This window comes from Camellia sinensis, chromosome 11 (assembly GCF_055761805.1).
Source record: "Camellia sinensis isolate YWXY chromosome 11, ASM5576180v1, whole genome shotgun sequence".
Lineage (NCBI taxonomy): Eukaryota > Viridiplantae > Streptophyta > Magnoliopsida > Ericales > Theaceae > Camellia > Camellia sinensis.
Window position 1 is genome coordinate 125,319,039 of NC_138971.1, and position 18,536 is coordinate 125,337,574.

General features: G+C 34.7%; 1 protein-coding gene and 2 long non-coding RNA genes across 3 annotated transcripts in view; all 3 read right to left on the reverse strand.

Annotated features, from left to right (window-relative positions):
• Positions 1–4,044: 4,044 nt before the first annotated feature.
• Positions 4,045–9,612, reverse strand: LOC145802609 (uncharacterized). Its single transcript, XM_082895368.1, has 6 exons — positions 9,159–9,612; positions 6,811–7,083; positions 6,510–6,693; positions 5,348–5,496; positions 4,356–4,978; positions 4,045–4,059 (listed from the first exon to the last, which is right to left on the reverse strand). Exons 1-6 carry the CDS (start codon positions 9,610–9,612, stop codon positions 4,045–4,047), a joined length of 1,698 nt encoding a protein of 565 aa, XP_082751494.1.
• An 895-nt stretch (positions 9,613–10,507) lies between these two features.
• On the reverse strand, positions 10,508–10,930 carry LOC145802120 (uncharacterized). Its single transcript, XR_014344483.1, has 2 exons — positions 10,849–10,930; positions 10,508–10,760 (listed from the first exon to the last, which is right to left on the reverse strand). It is a non-coding gene; the product is annotated as an uncharacterized LOC145802120 (long non-coding RNA).
• A 1,111-nt stretch (positions 10,931–12,041) lies between these two features.
• Positions 12,042–18,536, reverse strand: part of LOC145802121 (uncharacterized) — a 33,599-nt gene continuing 27,104 nt past the window's right edge. Inside the window, exons 3-6 of the long non-coding RNA XR_014344484.1 lie at positions 12,528–12,571; positions 12,383–12,406; positions 12,224–12,301; positions 12,042–12,134 (exon numbers count right to left, since the gene is read on the reverse strand). This is a non-coding gene — a long non-coding RNA (uncharacterized LOC145802121). The remainder of the gene's footprint in view (positions 12,135–12,223; positions 12,302–12,382; positions 12,407–12,527; positions 12,572–18,536) is intronic.

An 18,536-nucleotide genomic window follows, 5' to 3' on the forward strand; every position in this document is an offset into this window, starting at 1 on the left:
CCATTTGCCACCCACCCGCTACCACCACCCACCACCCGCCACCGTCACCCACCCACCATCACCACCCGCCACCTACCCGCCACCACCACCACCACCACCCATTCACTACCACCCACCACCCACCACCCGCCACCGTCACCCACCCACCCACCACTCGCCACCATCACCCACCCGCCACCACTCACCACCACCCGCCATCCGCCGCCCACCTGCCACCGCCACCCGCCACCACCACCCATTCGCTACCACCCGCCACCGTCACCCACCCACCCACCACCACCACCACCCACCACCGGCCATTCGCCACCCACCTACTACCACCACCTACCACCCGCCACCACCACCACCAATACCACCACCCACTCGCTACCACCCGCCACCGTTACCCATCCACCCACCACCCACCGCCCACCACCACCACCATCCGCCACCTACTTGCCACCACCACCCACCCGCCACCACCCACCACCACCAGCCATCCGCCACCCACCTGCCACCACCACCCGCTACCACAACCACCACCACCACCCGCCCCCTACCACTCCCGACCCGCCACCGTCACCACTGTCACCCACCCACCCACCCACCACCACCACTCGCCACCACCCACCACCACCAGCCATCCGCCACCCACTTGCCACCACCACCCGCTACCACAACCACCACCACCCGCCCGCTACCACTCTCGACCCGCCACCGTCACTACTGTCACCCACCCACCCGCCACCACCCGCCATCCGCCACCCACCTGCCACCTGCCACCTGCCACCATCACCACCCGCTGCCACCACCACCACCACCACCCACTCGCTACCACCCACCATCCGCCACCGTCACCGTCACTGTCACCCACCCATCCACCACCACCCGCTACCCACCACCCACCGTCACCACTTTCCACCACCGTCTTTCGCCGCCACTTTCCACCATTTGTCATTTCTCACTCTTTTTTATGTTTTTAAATTTTTTTAAACATTTTGTCAATTACCAAATGCGTTTGTAGTTTATGTTTTTCTAAAAATAAACAAAAATCAGTTTATAAAATTTTTGTAAATATAAACTGAAAACGTAAACGTTACCAAACAGACCCTAACATTCTGAAATTTTTTTACTATGGTGATGTTGTCCGTTCAACATCAAGGAGAAATGATAGTATGGGAAAATGACAAAATACCATTAGTTAGACATACAATCACGTGATATTCTCAAAACACCAGATAATTTCTGCAGCTTGATGAGTTTAGATTATGTTTAGTTCGTGAATTTTGGTAGGAATTTAAAAATAAAAAGAGAAAAATTAGGTAAAATGTGAATGAAATATAGCTATAATTCATCCACCTCTTTCATTTTTCTTTTCAAATTCTTACTTAAATTTATAAGCCGAACACAATCTTAGTGTGTTTGGGTGGGAGGTTGGTTTGATTAGGTGTTTTTTTGCCGAATAATGCTAGGTATTATAAAATGCATCAAGATTTTTCATCCTTTGATTAGTGCATGGTGTTTTGTTGTGTGTGTAATCCAAAAATAGAGAATTTTTCATGATCATTTTCATGATATTTTTTTCATGACCAAGTCTTTGTATAGGATTAGTTGGGAGTCATATTCCATCTTAGCTGAAATGTGTTTCCTTTTGCTTTGATGTTTTGTTCTTGGTATTTTTTATGTAATTTTGTTGTTGGTATATTGTACTCTTTTCTTTTTTTTTCATTTGCATCAATATATTCTTCTTTTGTTGATGAAAAAAAAAATTCAAGTCAATGACTATTCATTTTCCAATAACCCTTGCCTAAATTTAAGGGTAATTACAGTTTATTCTCTTAAACTATCCGTTAATATCACTTTCCTCACTCAAAAAAAAAAAAAAAAAAAAAAAAAAAAAAAAAAAAAAAAAAAAAAAAAAGCTATACTTTGTCATCTTAAACTATCAATTTATATCAGAACCGTACAGTAAAAATTTGTATATAAATTGATTAAAAAAAATAACATGTGATTTGCACATGACATCTCAAATATTGTATATTGTGAAATGCCTAAAATTTTCTGTTTCTTTATTTTTCTTTTCTTTTCTTTTTTTTTCCCCTTTTTTTGCCATAGTAGTCATAGCTGCTAACGTGGATCAAAAAAAGAATGGAAAAAGAAGTGAAAAAAAATGAGAAAGAGAATAATGACATTTTAAATATTTCTTTAAAAAATTTCATTCAATGGGATTAAATAAGGAATTTTATCAACTATGCTCGTCTATTGAATTTCATCAACAAAAAATATTTCGTTGAGAAAAGGATAAAAAAATCCAACACCTTTTTTAAGTGGAAATTGGAAATGCATTTAAAAGATATTTTCCTTTCCTGGAAAATATATAGTGCACACCTCTCTAAAAATAAATAAATAAATAAACAAAAAAGTACACAGTAAGAAATGTATATACACTGCACACCTCTTCTCTTCTCTCCTCTCCTCTCCTCTCTCTATCTCTCTCTCTCTTTGTTCTCTTATCATATATATATATATATATAGTAGCGTATGTCCGTGCCTAAAGGCACGGTATAAATAATTTTAAGATTAAAATGTAGTTATAATTTATACGTATTATGTTGAGATTTATAAAGTTTGTGTCATTTTTTGTTAAAGATACTGAAAAAATATATTGAAATATTTTTCTTCTTAAAGAACTTATAACAATTTTGCTTGTATTACACGCTTTACAAAACTCAAATAAAATAACAACTCTCCCTAATCTTAATGCAAATTAAGAAACTCACATATAAGATTTAAAGTTATATTGCATATCAAAATATAAAAGGCAGTAAAAAAAAGTGTAAACACTGAATAAAAAATAGAAATAAAGTTATACTGTCATACACCAAAAAGGTAGGTTAAAACTTTACAAAAAGTGGGTTAAAGCTTTACAAAAGATGTATGCTTTACAAAAGATGTGTCACTAACATGTCATACACCAAAAATATGTATGCTTTACAAAAGATGTGTCAATAACATGTCTTCAAATATGCGTTTGCCCAAACTTCCTCCACATTACTTTCCAAAAAGTCTTTATATCAACTTTTATGTATCCCCAATGAGGAATATGCACAACAATCTGGTAATTTGTGGAAACAAAAAAAAATATAAATTAGTACGTTTGTTGGAAATATACATGTAAAAATACTTTCAGATTGAAATTACCTTATTACATCCCCATCGAAGCAAGGTAGTCGTATTTCTCCTTTTAAGCTCCATGGATTTTTCGGTCCAATCCTACAAAAGTCCAAATTTCAAATTATTATTAAATTGAAATTTTTTAAAAAGTTATATAATTAACAGAAATAAATCTACGTGGTTACCTTCTAAAAAAACGTCATTTAATCTGCATAGAATACTACAGCAATACTTCAGGATAAACAATATTTGTAGTAGAATCCAAATTATCTTTAGGGAGGAGAATACTTATACGATCAAAGGATGTATATCTAGACAATGCCACATATAATTGCCCATGGCTAAACACTGGTATACGCAAATCAACCCCAACAAATTTCACAGATTGTCCTTGAGATTTATTAATGGTCAAGGCATATGCCAATCGGACTGGAAATTGACGTCTTGTCATTTGGAAAGACATTTCTGAAGAAGATGGTGTCAAAGATATCCTTGGTATAAATGCCAAATTGCCAAACTTTTCTCCAGTTAAAATTTGAGCTTCAATTATGCGAGTGCCGCACCTAGTAACCATCAATCTTGTACCATTACATAGTCCATCTTTCAGTGCAATGTTTCTCAACAATATTATAGGACAACCCACTTTCAACTCTAACTTAAAAGTTGGCAACCCAGGAGGATCCAATGAATTTAAATATTCATTAGGATATCTATTTGTAATGGTAGGATCAATTTCATTATCTTCGGACATTTTATCTGCTGCAAGATAAGTATATAATCTCCCTGGAAAGATATTCAACGCAGTAGTATTAATGTCACTAACATCATCGTTACGCGCAGACAGAATTGTGCGTTCAGTTAAAAATATTGGGGTTGAAGTCTCTATTATATTCAATTGTGGATAAACTGTAGAGAGTAATTCATTCAAATCTTGACATTTGTGTATTGTTGATGGAAGGTTAACGATTTCTTGAGGATTGGTCCCAATCTAAAAAAAAATGAAATCAATAAAAAAGTAAGTGTAAACACAATTTATTAATTTAAAATAATCTATATAATACAAGTTAAAGTAGTGTTACCTCCATCAAGAAATTTGCAAAATTAGCATTTTTATGGCCTTCATGATTCAAGCGCATATTCAAATCCAAAGTCAAGATATATATATGCTTCCATAGAACAGAGTGTCTTAATGATGCATTCACAATTTGCTCACGAACTCCTTTGGGTATAACTGGTAAGATTTGTCGAAAGTCTCCTCCAAGAACAACAGTAATACCCCTAAATGGCTTTTCACTATCACAAATATCCCTCAATGTACAATCAACTGCCTGAACACAATGTCTATGTTGCATAGGAACTTCATCCCAAATTATGAGTTTTGTTTCTCTAAATAACTCAGCTTGTAATGATTGTTTGCTAAACCCACAAAGTGAATTTTCCAATACATCTAACGGAATGGAAAATGTTGAATATGCAGTGCGACCTCCTACCAGTAACAGTGATGCAATTCCAGACAAAGCCACAGTAACAACGATATGCCCAAGTCTACGACATTTTAATGCAATCGTATTGTATAGAAATGTTTTCCCTGTTCCTGCACCCCCATTCAGAAAGAAAACAGTTCCTTTATTTTGGAAAACTGAAGAAGTGATTGTATTATAAGCATTCCGCTGTCCATTATTGAGACAATCAATAGTAATTTGTGGATCTTTATGTTGTGCCTTACTCTGCAGTTGTTGATGTTCAACTATCAATCGATTACCAACTACTGTACTCCAATTTGCGGTAGGTTGTGGCATGGGTGGGAAGTCAATTAAACTTTTGCCTGATTCATGAAGCATTTGATTCAAAAGATGGAGACCATAATCTTCAATTTGAGCCTCAGTTGGTTTAGAAATGACAAACAATGTACAAATCTTATGTGCAAGATCATCACATATATGCGTTGAAAATTGATTCCATAATGCACATGGATTTAGTGGAGAACACTGGGTGAGAATAATACTAAACAATCTCCTCAATTGATATCCAGTTTTTATGACTGTAGCCTCTTTCAAGCATTGTATCCATTCTTCATCATCTTCTAAAAGCCCCCTTGCAACACATGCTAATTTAAATGTATCATGCACAACATTATTGACCGTGCGTAAAGACTGAAACGACTTTGGTCCTTTGACAACGGTTAGTAACAAACGTAGATAAAATCTTTCGCCACAATTAGGGCTTGCAAAGTACATTCTACCAATTGCATATCCCCTTTCTCTTGATTTCCATCTCTTTTCTGACTTGAGCCAAACAAAATGTTGTGGAAATTCTTGATAAGTGAATGGACATTCATCTTCACTGGCAGCACAATATGCAAAGAAGCCAGTAAAAGTTGACATTTGTTGACCAGCTCTAGATTGAATCGTTTGTAATGACTCTTCTGGGTTAAAAACAACACAATGCATTCCAAGTAAATGAAGTGCCAATCGTACAACTGTTGGCATCTCTACATGCAAAGGATGACCAAATATTCGCCAAGCAGCTTCTGGAGGTCCAATATACCTTGCATTGAGATATTGTTGAATCTCATTTATCATTCCTAACACCATCGTTGTACGATCATAACCCTTATAAATGTACTTATGTATGTACTTGACACATCTCATTCCGGCACAAACTTCCACATTTATATGACAGTTGAAAAGTTTTGAAAGATATGCATTGTATGGTACGACATCCCTGTTATCAACTTCTTGCCCTCTCACCCTCTCACAATATGTACTTGACCATTATTGCGACGACGATAGATAGGGTATCCATCTTGATCCATAGTTGTTGTTTCTGTGAAAGCTCGAGCGTATCTCTTAGTGCATCTACCATTTTCCATACATGGTGCTTGCGGATTTCAAGCACCACATGGTCCATGTACCATACAACATTTGATAGTTTCAAAAAGCATAGGATCATCTTTTGGGTCTGGAAATTCTGCACAGACCAATTTGTCTACTTGAGCACATGTCCGAATTTTGTCTGGACTCTTAAGAAATAAAAGTGCATGCATATGAGGGAGGCCTCGTTTTTTAAATTCAATTGTAAAAACATGTGCAACTTTATTTCCAAACACTTTATTTGTTTCTATCTCCTTCATCAAACATTTTCTCTTCAACTCAAAAACACGGGCAATTAAATCAGGACGATCAATAGGTTTTTGATATGGTAATAATGCTGAAGTAATTTCTGGCCAATTGGGATTTGCAGTCATGGTAAGAAAAATATCTGGGTGTTGGTTGTATCTTGTGATAGCCATTGAATCTTGAAAGATTTCAAACATATGTCTAGGACTACCAGTAAATGAAGATGGCAAAACAAACCTTTGACCAATTTGTCCAGGTCGCACATAATCTGGATCCATATCTGACAACTCTTGGTAAAGCTCAGCTCGAAGTTTCTCTTGATTAAGCTTGTAGTATGTCAATCGATTTTGCTCAGTTGCAGCCCAAGCATCTACCAAAAACTCTTGAAATAGTTTCCCACCTCGCAAAATTGTTGAATACTCTGTGGGTCGTTCAAACAAACGATAACTATAAAAATTCATTTGAGTAAGTCGATCAGTTGAAGGTCGATCATACTGAACATTCCACAATTTCAACTCAGGTTCCCATCCAAGCTCACCATATGGAAATAATAGAACATAATGTAATGGCAAGTATGCTGGGTGACATTCATTAATTTGCATCAACTCATTATTTCCTCGGAAATGTAAAATAATATCTCTCATTCCATTTACCTCTGTTCCATCACCTCGTATTACAATTGCAATCTCATCTGTAGTTGGTAGGTTATACCGATGTCGATCAGTTGTTGAACTGTAATGAAGATGAGCAGGTAGATTGTGTCCTGCCGAGTCTAATTGATGTAAAATGGCATGAGCCTGGCGATATTTATCTACAAATGTAACGCCCTCAAAATTAACCCATTATATAACATTGACATGCATTATTTAAAGAAGACAATTTATTAATTCATTCATCAGAGTATTACTAAATAAATCATTACATGTAACATCGAATAAAATGCCCTACAGGCTTACATCTTTCCAAGCCAACACTTGGACTCAAAAAATATGAGTTCTAACCTCAATACAAGAAAAGCCCTAGGCTTGAATGTTTACATGTACTAATAAATAAAAACTATTAACTAAAGGTAGTCTTCTTCAATCCAGAAGCTAAACCCTCCCCAGCTAAGTCCTTGGAGGTAGCTTATCACCTGAACCTGAAAATGATGTTCCCATAAAGGGTGAGCCACAGCCCAGTAGAAACATACTAAACCATATATAAGCAATGAATAAAGCAATAGCATTCAACAGATGGTTAACCAAAATAATCAATTACTTCATTTTACAGTCTCATGACACTATTGCCAAAGATACGTTTTACTTTCCAATTTTATCAATATGGCTCAAAACCTGGCCAAACTTATAACAGTGAATCACATATATCATATTCACATCCTTCCAATATCAACAAACAAATGAGACTCAAGCTCAAATCAAACACTTCATACTTCCAAATTGATACACATTTTAGTGCTGTATCAATAAAACACTTCTATATAAATAAGCACACATAAAAGTGATGCTAATGGAGTCCATCCCCTATCTCCTCCCAAACAAAATCCGGTTTAGAGGTCCATCCCCTATCTTCCCCTAAACCGTGGAGTACATCCCCTATCTCCTCCCACACACAAAACAATGTATGCAAATGCAATGCTCAATCAATACACGTATTTTCTGTATCAATTCAATAGTCAAAATTAATGACTTAACCAATGTGATTAGTTTCAGTTATTCCTAATCCACATGCAATGTCTACAACAATCACGACTATCCTCCACCGATAGCCCAAAACAGTTATTTCTAAACTGAAAATAACTATGTCATCAATTCAATAAACAAATGATTCCAATTACCCAATTATGCTAATTAACCAATGAATTCCCCAATTCCATGAATTTAACCATCTTTTCCCAATTCCATGAATTACTTATACAAATTAATTCGATAATACAACTAGGGTCTTTCCCAAAATTACCAAAGTATCCCCAACATATCAAATTACCAAAGCTTAGAACAAAACCTATAAAATGGAGTAGGAAAATCCCTACCTCAAAGAAAATAACCCGAATGGAGAAGATAGAGATAAATGCCCAAATTCCAATGTGCTCCAAATCACCAAATGTTTAGATTAGAATGAAGCCCAATCCGTCCTCTATCTTTCTAATGAAGGATCTAGGGTAGAAACACACCCTAAGTGGATCAAATCTAAGAGAGAAGGTGAATAGGGAGAGAGAGAAGTCGGACCTAGGGTTTGGAATCAAAAAGAATATGAAAAAGACTGATCAAAACCCGCTGTTGCGTATATAAACTGGACAGGCTCGCTCGAGCGAAGACTTGGTCGCTCGAGCTACCAGACACAGAGAAACTACGCTCGAGCCAAGGAAGCCTTGCTCGAGCCAACAAGCCAAAAGCTCGCTCGAGCGAAAGAAAGCTCGATCGAGCGAAAGAAAGCTCGATCGAGCGAAGAACTCAAACCCTCAGGTCTGTAACCAGACACACGCTCGAGCGAAGGAACAATTGCTCGAGCGAAGAACGAACTAACTCGCTCGAGCGAAGAAAATCTCGCTCGAGCCAAGAATGCAAACCTACAGGTCCAAACCAGAAACAAACTCTCGCTCGAGCTACCAAACCCCGGCTCGAGCGAAGAACCAAAAACAACAGCTCGCTCGAGCGACAAACGCCTCGCTCGAGCGAAGATCCAAAATACTGGACAGCAACACTTGATTTCTAAACCCAACCAACCTGAAACAAACCTACCCAACACATCCTATAATTCCAAATGAGAAATAAGGGACAACAACAACCGTTATACAATGACAGAATCTACGGAACCTAAGTCCGGATACAATAATCAAATGGGAGAAGACCGGGGTCGCTATAACAAATGCATTGACTTGCAACAAACTATCCTGAATAGTTTTGAGAACATCCCTTCTCAAGTTAGGATTTCTACGATTACGAATTTCTAAAGCTGAATAAGGGTCATAGATATACAGCTGAGCATAACTCGCATCCTGCCCTGGTTGTGGTTGTAGTGATCCTGTTCGATGTCGCAATTCCCCATGAATTGTGAATGATGTAGGGCCCCTTCCACGGAGTACTCTAGGATCCAATGTAGCACCAAGACTCGTAAAAGCATTGGCTGCATTGTACACTCGAGTATAACTTTGAAAGGATTTTGATTGATCATTATTCCCATCATACAATGCCTGAAGTGGTGGAGGGGGTGTAATAAGTAAAGGTAGCCTAATCTTTCCTTCCAAACAGCAAGTTCCGAATAAGGGATGCTTTATAGATGATTTTGTCAATTTTTCATCCATCAAATGTAAGGCTGAACAATAAGGACATAATACATCCATCTTGCCAAGATATTGGCGGCAAGAATCTTTGTGTGCCCGGGCCTCAATTGATATACTCGTAGGCAAATCTTCTAATTCATCATCAGTATATAGATCTTGTTGAAAAAATCGATTTATAGGAGTAGACCTACGAATATTTGTGTATAAATAAGATTTTGTAAAACAAAACGGTATGAGTAAAAGTATGTATTTCAAGATTAGACATAGTAGTTTACCGATTCCTTTGTGAATTTGAAGATGTGCTTGGCATAGAAAACGAACATGTAGAATGATGGGTAACCATTGATCGTTTTTGTGCCGACTGAGAATCTTCAGTTATTGTTTCCCACTCCAAGTGAGTGCGATCGTGACGAATTGGTGTTAAAGAATGTTGTCTTAGTTGAACGCATTCTTCTAATCCCTCTTGCTCTCGTTGCAAGCATTGAAATTCAATTTTTTCACGCTTTCGCCGTGCCCGTTGGGCCAATGCAGCTTTTGATATTACATTATCATTTTGTGCCTAAAAAGAAAATATTTTATCATTGAAGCAAAAGATGTGAATATTTTGTGCTTAAAATGAAATTATCTTCTTATTTCTTCCCTTTCTCTTAATTTTGTTTTCTATTTTATTTGTTTTATACCTTTAATAGTGTTATCTTTATTTCTTTTTTTCTTATTTCTTCCCTTTCTATCTTCTTATTTCTCCCCTTTCCATTTTCCTTTTCCTTTCCCTTTCTTTGTTTTCTATTTTATATATTAAATAAGAATTAAAAACCTATCTTATTTAGTTTCTCCTTTCTTTATATATTTTTTCTTTATTTCTTCGTTTCTTTTTTCCTATTTTCTTTATATAAGTAGCAACTTATGGACGGTACATTATAAATGCACATGTATCCATGAAAAATAAGAATAAATAAATTTGAAAGACACATACAAATAATAGCAAGTTACGGGAAAACATATTACAATCATTCTACAAAAACAACATAATACAATAAATTCATTTTATACACTCATATATTTTAACTATTCAAAATTTTGATTAGTTTTGCATCATATTTTTAAAAAAGAATATATACCACGTGACATGCATTTGTCATTCTCTTGCCGGAAGGAGCCATCTTTTCTTTTCCTTTAGACATTGGGTTGACATTTTCTTTATCTTTTGCCTAACAAATATAAATAAAAAATTGAAAAGATTAAAAAAATCTTATATAAATAAAATACATATAATGTTTGACTTGATTTTGTACTTACCACACGAACACGGATAACATTAAGGTCGTGCTCATCACTGATGACCACACCAACATTTCTACATGGAGTTGTAGGAGGAGGCCTACAGAAATAGATTGTGAACAAATTAAAATCTATATAATAAAGTGGTAATAGTAAGAGTAAAAAATTCAAGATTGTCTTGGGTAAAAAATTCTTTTTATTTTTACCAATTTGGTGTTAAAGAAGGTTGTCTTGGGTTAATACATTCCTTCAATCTTTCTCTTTCTCGTTCTCGTCGCAGGCGTTGTCCCAATTGGTATGCAGAACATGGCTTTTGATTTTTTTCACGTTCTCGCCGTGCACGTTGGGCCAATGCAGCTTTTGATAACACATTATCATTGTGTACCTAAAATAAGAATATTATATAAGAAGGTGCATAAAATGTGAATATTAACTAACTTGCTTCCCTTTCATCATGTATTTTTTCTTCCTTTTAACTAACTTTTTCTCTTCACTCGGTTAAGTTGTTAGTCATATAAGAACCAATGCATGTATTTATGAAATTTAAAAAGGAAGGGAAAAATAATTTGAAAACACATTAAGCACACAAAACTGCAAACTCACTATGCACGCACTTATTGGTTTTAAGACACTACCCATCTCTTTACAAAATGTACGTTGAAAAGGTAAATATTAGATTATTGGGTACATAAAATGTGAATATTAGTGTGTAATGTCTTGTACTTTCCTTTTCTCTCTTCTTGTTGTTTCTGTTATATTAAAATACATTTTTGTCTTTTTCTTCTTTCCTTAAGAACTTCTTATAAGAAAAATAAAAATTAAAAAAATATATATATTATGTAGTTTCCTTTTCATCACATATTTGTTCTTTCTTCTTATTTTCCTTTTTCGTTTTCTTCTATTATATTTTTATTATGCTATGTTGTAGATGCAACATATTGTACAAATGCAACATATTTTTATCATACAAATAGACAAACATATTAAAAATTCAAATTAATGTTCATACAAATGCATTAGCATGTTGTACAAATGCTTACTTTAACATGCTTCAGAAAAACATTTCACATTCAATAAAAAGAATTGAATAAATTTTTGAAAAAGAAACTTTTGAAAAATGTACATAAAAAATAGTATATGACACTACGCAATTCCTAAAAAAATCTATATAATATTCGAAAAAGAAACTTTTAAAAATTGTTGAGAAACCATACCATGGGATGTGCATTTTCTTTTCCTTTGCCATACGGAATAGCTTTTTTTGTTTCCTTTAATATTGCTTTGTCTTTTTCCTTTGCCTTTGCCTGTAAAAAATAAGTAGAATATATTTATAAATTATTTTTAAAATGATAAAAAAATACATGTCCAATGTTCAACTGACTTTTATGCTTACCTCATGAATGCGAATAGTATTAAGGTCACGCTCATCGCGAATAACAACATTAACATTTCTTTCTTGAAGAAATCGAACCTATACATACAAAAACTTTAGAGTAATAAATAAAACTTCATACACATAAATAAGAAAATTAGTAAAGGGAGGAGATATTACGGTTCGGTGTAAGTCCCCATCCACCTATAAAGCATGAGGAAAAAAAATAATTAGAATAGTGATGTTGTCCATAACTGTTGTACTTAAATTTATTAGAGAGGTACTTAAATTTATATTAAGAGAAAAAAGAAGAAAAAAAACTTACTTGACCAAAAATAGTGATATTGTTCATAACTGTTGTACTTCAACCTAAAAATTTTAGACACAAAGAAACAAAAAATTAGCAATAATAAAAGTTAACATGGATTTCATTGGCAATGAAATGTTATTTCCAAATATGTTGCTACCAAATCGAATAATAAAATTCAAAATTTTATTTAAATAAATAACTGCCATGAATAGAAAATATTTAACGGGTTACAATCAAGAGGAAAAAAAAAATAAAAATAAGAGCAAAATTAGAAGGGTACAATTTAGAAAAAGGTACGTGCCTTCTCTATTTAGAAAAATAAAAATACTCGGTGAATTTAGAAGGGTACAATAAGAGCAAAAATAAAAATAAACTTCTAAGAAAAAGAAAAAGGTCAACAGATACCAGAGGCACGTGCCTTCTCTATTTAGAAGGGTACAATTTTTTTTAAAATTTTTTTTATAACAAAATGTTAATACATTTGTTTGGGTTAAGTTAAATACTCGGTGAATTTGATTCAAAACAAAAATCCTTATGATAAATACTTGCGTTAAGTTAAATACTTGTAAGTTTAATACATTTTTTTTTTATGAAGACAACTAAAGTAATACGCACACACATAAGGATTGACCAAAATTATATTCCCTTAAAAAGGTGCAAAAAAAAAAACATAGAATGTTAAATGAAAAATAGAATATTACACATAGAATATTCTATGTTGTGTTCATGAAGAATATTATGTTGAGTTTATACCAACATAGAATACTATACTCCCATAAAACGGTGCCAAAAAAAAAAAAAAAAAAAAACATAAACTCTCTCGCCATATTACACATAAATGTTAAAATGCCAAGTCTTTCAAATTTTTCTTTTAATTAGGAACTCTAGATATTCACAAAAAAATTAAATGAAAAATATTTATTATCTATACATTAGAATCACACAGCAAATAAATATTACATTTGAATGGTATAACTAAATAAATATATTACACAGCAAATAAAATGTTAAATAAAATTTTCTGAGTGTCAGTTTAATTTTTTTGTTGCAGGAAGATCAACTAAACAAATCACCCTTACTTTCTTTTTAAATAGCTCCAAACAAACAGTCCCTTCCCCCTCCCCCTCTCTCTCTCTACATTCTTTGCGAAACCCATAATCAAACTCACATTTTCTGAGTCAAACCAGCATTTAGAATAGATGTTTTTTAACAGTCACATTAAAATGATAAATTAAAAATGGAGCACAATAAAATGGTCTAAATTTGAACTTTTCTCTTTGTTAACTGACTTCAATTTTATAAAGATGAAATTAAAACCAAAATCACACAACAAATATATTACATTTGAATGGTATAACCAAATAAATATATTATACAGCAAATAAAATGTTAAATAATTTTTTTTGAGTGTGAGTTTAATTTTTTTGTTGCAGGAAGATCAACTAAATAAATCACCCTTAATTTTTTTTTAAATAGCTCCAAACAAATAGTTCCTTGCCGTAATAACCTATCTCTATATCTATCTCTCTCCCCCCCTCTCTCTCTCTCTCTCTCTCTCTCTCTCTCTCTCTCTCTCTCTCTCTCTCTCTCCCTACATTCTTTGAGAAACCCATAATCAAACTCACATTTTCTGAGTCAACCTAGAATTTAGAATAGATGTTTTTTAACAATCACATTAAAATGATAAATTAAAACTCGAGCACAATAATTGTCCGAATTTGAACTTTTATCTTTCTTAACTGACTTTAATTTTATAGAGATGAAATTAAAACCAAACTTAAAACCCATTATAATCATAATTATTTTGAAGTTCACCATTTATGACTTGGAAACTCCAAACATAAATTTATGCCAAAAAAAAAAAAAAAATCACCACATAAGAAAGCCATTTTATAAGCAATAAAGTAATACACACATATGCATTGACTAGAATTTTTGAAATGCAACATATTCAATTATACTCCCTTAAAAAGGTGGGAAAAAAAAAGAAAAAGGAACATCTACTCTCTTGCCATATTACACATAAATGCTAAAATGCCAAGTCTTTTTAGAATGGTACAATTTTTTTTTTTTTTTACATTTGAATGGTACAATTTTTTTTTATAACAAAATATTAAATGCTTGTGTTAAGTTAAATACTTGTAAGTTTAATACATTTTTCTTTTCATGAACACAACTAAAGTAATACACACATATATACATTTACCAAAATTTTTTGAAATACAACATAGAATACTATACTAAACATAAACTCTCTTGCCATATTACACATAAATATTAAAATGCCAAGTCTTTCAAATTTTTCTTTTAATTAGGAACTCTAGATATTAAAAAAAAATATATATGCAAAAAACAGTCTCTTTCTTTTTATAATCACACAACAAATATACTACATTTGAATGGTACAAATTTCTGCTTAATAGTTCAAATAATTGACAGTAATTCTTTGATGAAAAAATAATTTCTTCTTAATGTTTTTTTTTATTAAAAAAATTGGCAATAATTCTGATTAAAAATTGACAGAAATTTGGAGATGAGAGACATTTCCTCAATGTTTCATAGGTCTAAGAGAAATTTGGTTCACAATAATTATGCTCAATGTTTAATCAAAATTGACAGAAGGCACGATGTAAATAATTTTAAGATTAAAATGCAGTTATATAAAATATATTTATTTATTTTTTCTTAAAAAACTTGTAACATTTTTGCTTGTATTACATGCTGTACAAAACTCAAATAAAATAACAACTCTCCCTAATGTTAATGCAAATTAAGAAATAAACATATAAGATTTATAATGTTCACCAATATTGCAAATCAAAATATAAGAGCAAGTAAAAAAAAATTGTAAACACTGACAGAAACTAAAGTTATTGTATACTAAATCTATATACTAAAGCACATCAGTATAATGTAGGCATTCAACTCATCTTGGTAATGAAAAAAAGAAAAGAAGCAGAAATATGTGATATTCTACCAAATTGCTATCAAAATGCTAGCACATATTATGTCTATGATACCAAGAACCCTTTTATTTACTCTCCATTTGATACTGTCAAGTGTATTAAGGGCCTGAAATGCAGAAAAATTTGTAGAGTAATTCCAATTTCAAGTGTAAACATAACAAATTGGTTAGACCAACTCCCCGAAGCTATTTGAAATGAAAATCATCCAAAAGCACACAACACCTCAGAACTAAATACTGTCAAGAAAATGTAAATAAATTAAAATCCATTTAAAAAATAAAACCCATCAAGTATTAATTCAAATTCAAAACCTTTTAAAAAATTAAATCCATTTAAGAAACATAATGTTAAGATTAAATTGGATAAATTACGTTTTAATCTAGATTATAAATTACATTAAACTGGATAAATCTATTATTGCAGATTAATCTATTATTGCAGATTAATCTATCAATTATTGTAAAACATTTACAAATGATAATATTAAATTTTTTTAAAATAAATCGTAAACTAAAAGCAAATTGAATAATTTAATTGTAATAACCCACATTCATGTCTTAGTCATGTTCATGTACATTTGCATGATTTTGTCTTGTTAAGCTTGCATTTGTAGACTTGGACTTGTTTTGCCTAGGTAAAGGTTCTTGTCTTGTCTTGATGCTATCCTGTTTTCCCTAAGTGTTGTATGCATGCTTTGTTCCTTCCTTGTTATGCCAAGCCTAGGTTGTGTTAAGCCTAGATCATTCCAAGCCGAGGTCATCCTCAGTATAGAAGTATCTTGGAACCCCTTCGTTTGACCTCCACCTTTGCCTTGACATATTGGCCGGGATGTCATTATCTGGGCCGAGGTGTGAATCACCAAGGCCGAGATGTGTATCATCTAGGCCGAGATGTTACCCTTGCACCTGAGCGACCTTGTCCTGGAGTGGTATGACCTAGACCGAGGTGTGGCACATCTAGGCCAAGGTGTGGCACAGCTTAGTCAAGTGTTGTCCTTCCTAGCCGAGGTCATTGTCACCCTAGTTGCCGAAGTCTTGTGGTTAGCCGATGTCACCCCTTGCCGGAGTGCCATTCCGAGTAGCTTGCTAAATACGCCTTGTCAGGGCCTTGTCTTGTCAATCTATCACCTTTTTGAAGAGAACCAACCAACCGTTGCCACGTGTCCGAGCTGAGAGTTAAGTCAGCCGGCAGAGAGAGAAACCCATCATTTGTTGTATATTGTTTTGAAGAGTAGAGAGAGAAGCTCTAGAAGAGGGAGAAGAGTTCTTGAGAGAGAGTAGATTTCCAAGCTTGATTCCTAGAGATCCAACCGTTAGATCCGCGTTCTAAGGTTAGATTCTTGATCAGCTCATGATGTTCTTTATGTTTATGTTATTGCATTGCATGATTGAAAATGATTTGTAAGCCATGCATTGTTTTGAAGTTCGGTTTTAGAAAGAGAAAATAGCATTCATGTGTTCTTCAAGAAAAGTCATGTTTTGATCCGAAGACTCATGCCTAGATCCATGTTTTTGTGTTTGTTCTTGCATGATTTTCAAGTATGGGTACCCAGGTCCATGTTTTCGAACTCATGTCATGAAATCCCAGATCTCGTAATGACAAGTTATGATTTTAGCATTCATGTTCTTCATGATCTTCATGTTCATGTCCTTCCTGTTCTTCACGGGTGGAAACCCAGGTCTCCAGACTTCACTTTCCGGGGTGTAGTCGCCGAGACCACTCTCATCTAGACCTCACACTTAGGCCAAGCATCGTATCTCACCTTGGCCTATCTTGCATAATCACTTACACCTTTGGTTGTCTTGTGCGCACCTCGGCGTGCAGCCGCATGCCGAAGCCTAGGTAGCCGCACCTCGGCCAGGAGGTGTAGGGCCTCGGCTTAGACCTGGTTGGTACCCAGCATGTCTTCCTGACATGAAAAACAGTGTTTTGACTTCTAGCATGTGTTCCCGAGAATCATTGCATGCATGTGAGGCTTGTTTTGAGAAGTATGTTCAGTATGCTTTGCCATGTGTTTGTAGGACTTGGACCTTTGCCTTGACCCGACGTCCCAAGAACTAAGTGAGTGGTATTTTTAATAAAGTTATGTTATAAAGTTTTGACAAAGCCTTGCTTCGTTTTAGAAAAGTATTTGATCAAGCATGAATGATTATCTCTATTTTGTGTATCAAGTATAAGCTTTGTTTTGATGACATTCTTGGAAAGTCCTCCCATGCTAGGGGACTCTAAGCCCATGTAGCACCATGTTTGAGAGATCTCTGTCATCGACGGTCTATGAACGGATGGCCCCACCGACGGTCTATGAACGGGTGGATATGTCTAATCGATTCCGGGTCGATTATTCCCTTGTCTTGTCCGAAATGTCATCACCCCATGTATTATGTTGATGTTATTAACATCCCAAGCAAGATTTGAAAGACCAAGATTTGATTGATGAACTTGATTCATCCCATGTTTTGAACAAGCTATGATATATGTATTGTTTTGACAAGGACCTTGGAAATCATTCATTTACCCCTTTATTACTTATATCATTCACTGAGTATCCAAGCTCACCCTCCCTATGTATATATGTAGGTAACAAGTTAGAAGTCGGCTACGCCGAGATGTGTGTTTTGTATGCATGTTATGTCGGCAGTGAGGACGTCGGCAATCTTGAAGCTTTTGTATTTGAACATGTCGGCTTGAGAAGCTCTTTTGCTAAGATGTGATGTGTATTTTTGTACTTCATTTCTTTATCTATTCAAGTTGTAAAGCTATATAAAGATGTATGTCATTTCATTTGACTTATGCACTGCTCTTATGGACCACTTGTATTTTAGATTATTGCTTCCGCACTTGTGAGCCCCTATATCTATACTCTGATTGTGTGTGAATTTTGTAAGTTGGCCTTCGGTAATCACGGATTACTGGCCATCACGGCACCAAACTACTAGGGGCGGTTTGGGGGCGTGACAGAATGGTATCAGAGCACAAGATCCTTATAGTACGTTATTCACACACTTTGAGTCCTAAAGAGCATAGGATGTCCCTTAGAAGAATGTTAAGATTGCATCAT

What these genes read in the sequence shown, in the direction of transcription:
- LOC145802609 (XM_082895368.1), bottom strand. Translation starts at nt 9,612, where the DNA reads ATGGATGTATTATGTCCTTATTGTTCAGCCTTACATTTGATGGATGAA. An exon ending in TCTCAAAACTATTCAGGATA is followed by an intron (nt 7,084 to 9,158) that starts GTTTGTTGCAAG and finishes TTACATTTGTAG; the next exon opens with ATAAATATCGCCAGGCTCAT. An exon ending in CCTGGACAAATTGGTCAAAG is followed by an intron (nt 5,497 to 6,509) that starts GTTTGTTTTGCC and finishes TTGTGCTGCCAG; the next exon opens with TGAAGATGAATGTCCATTCA.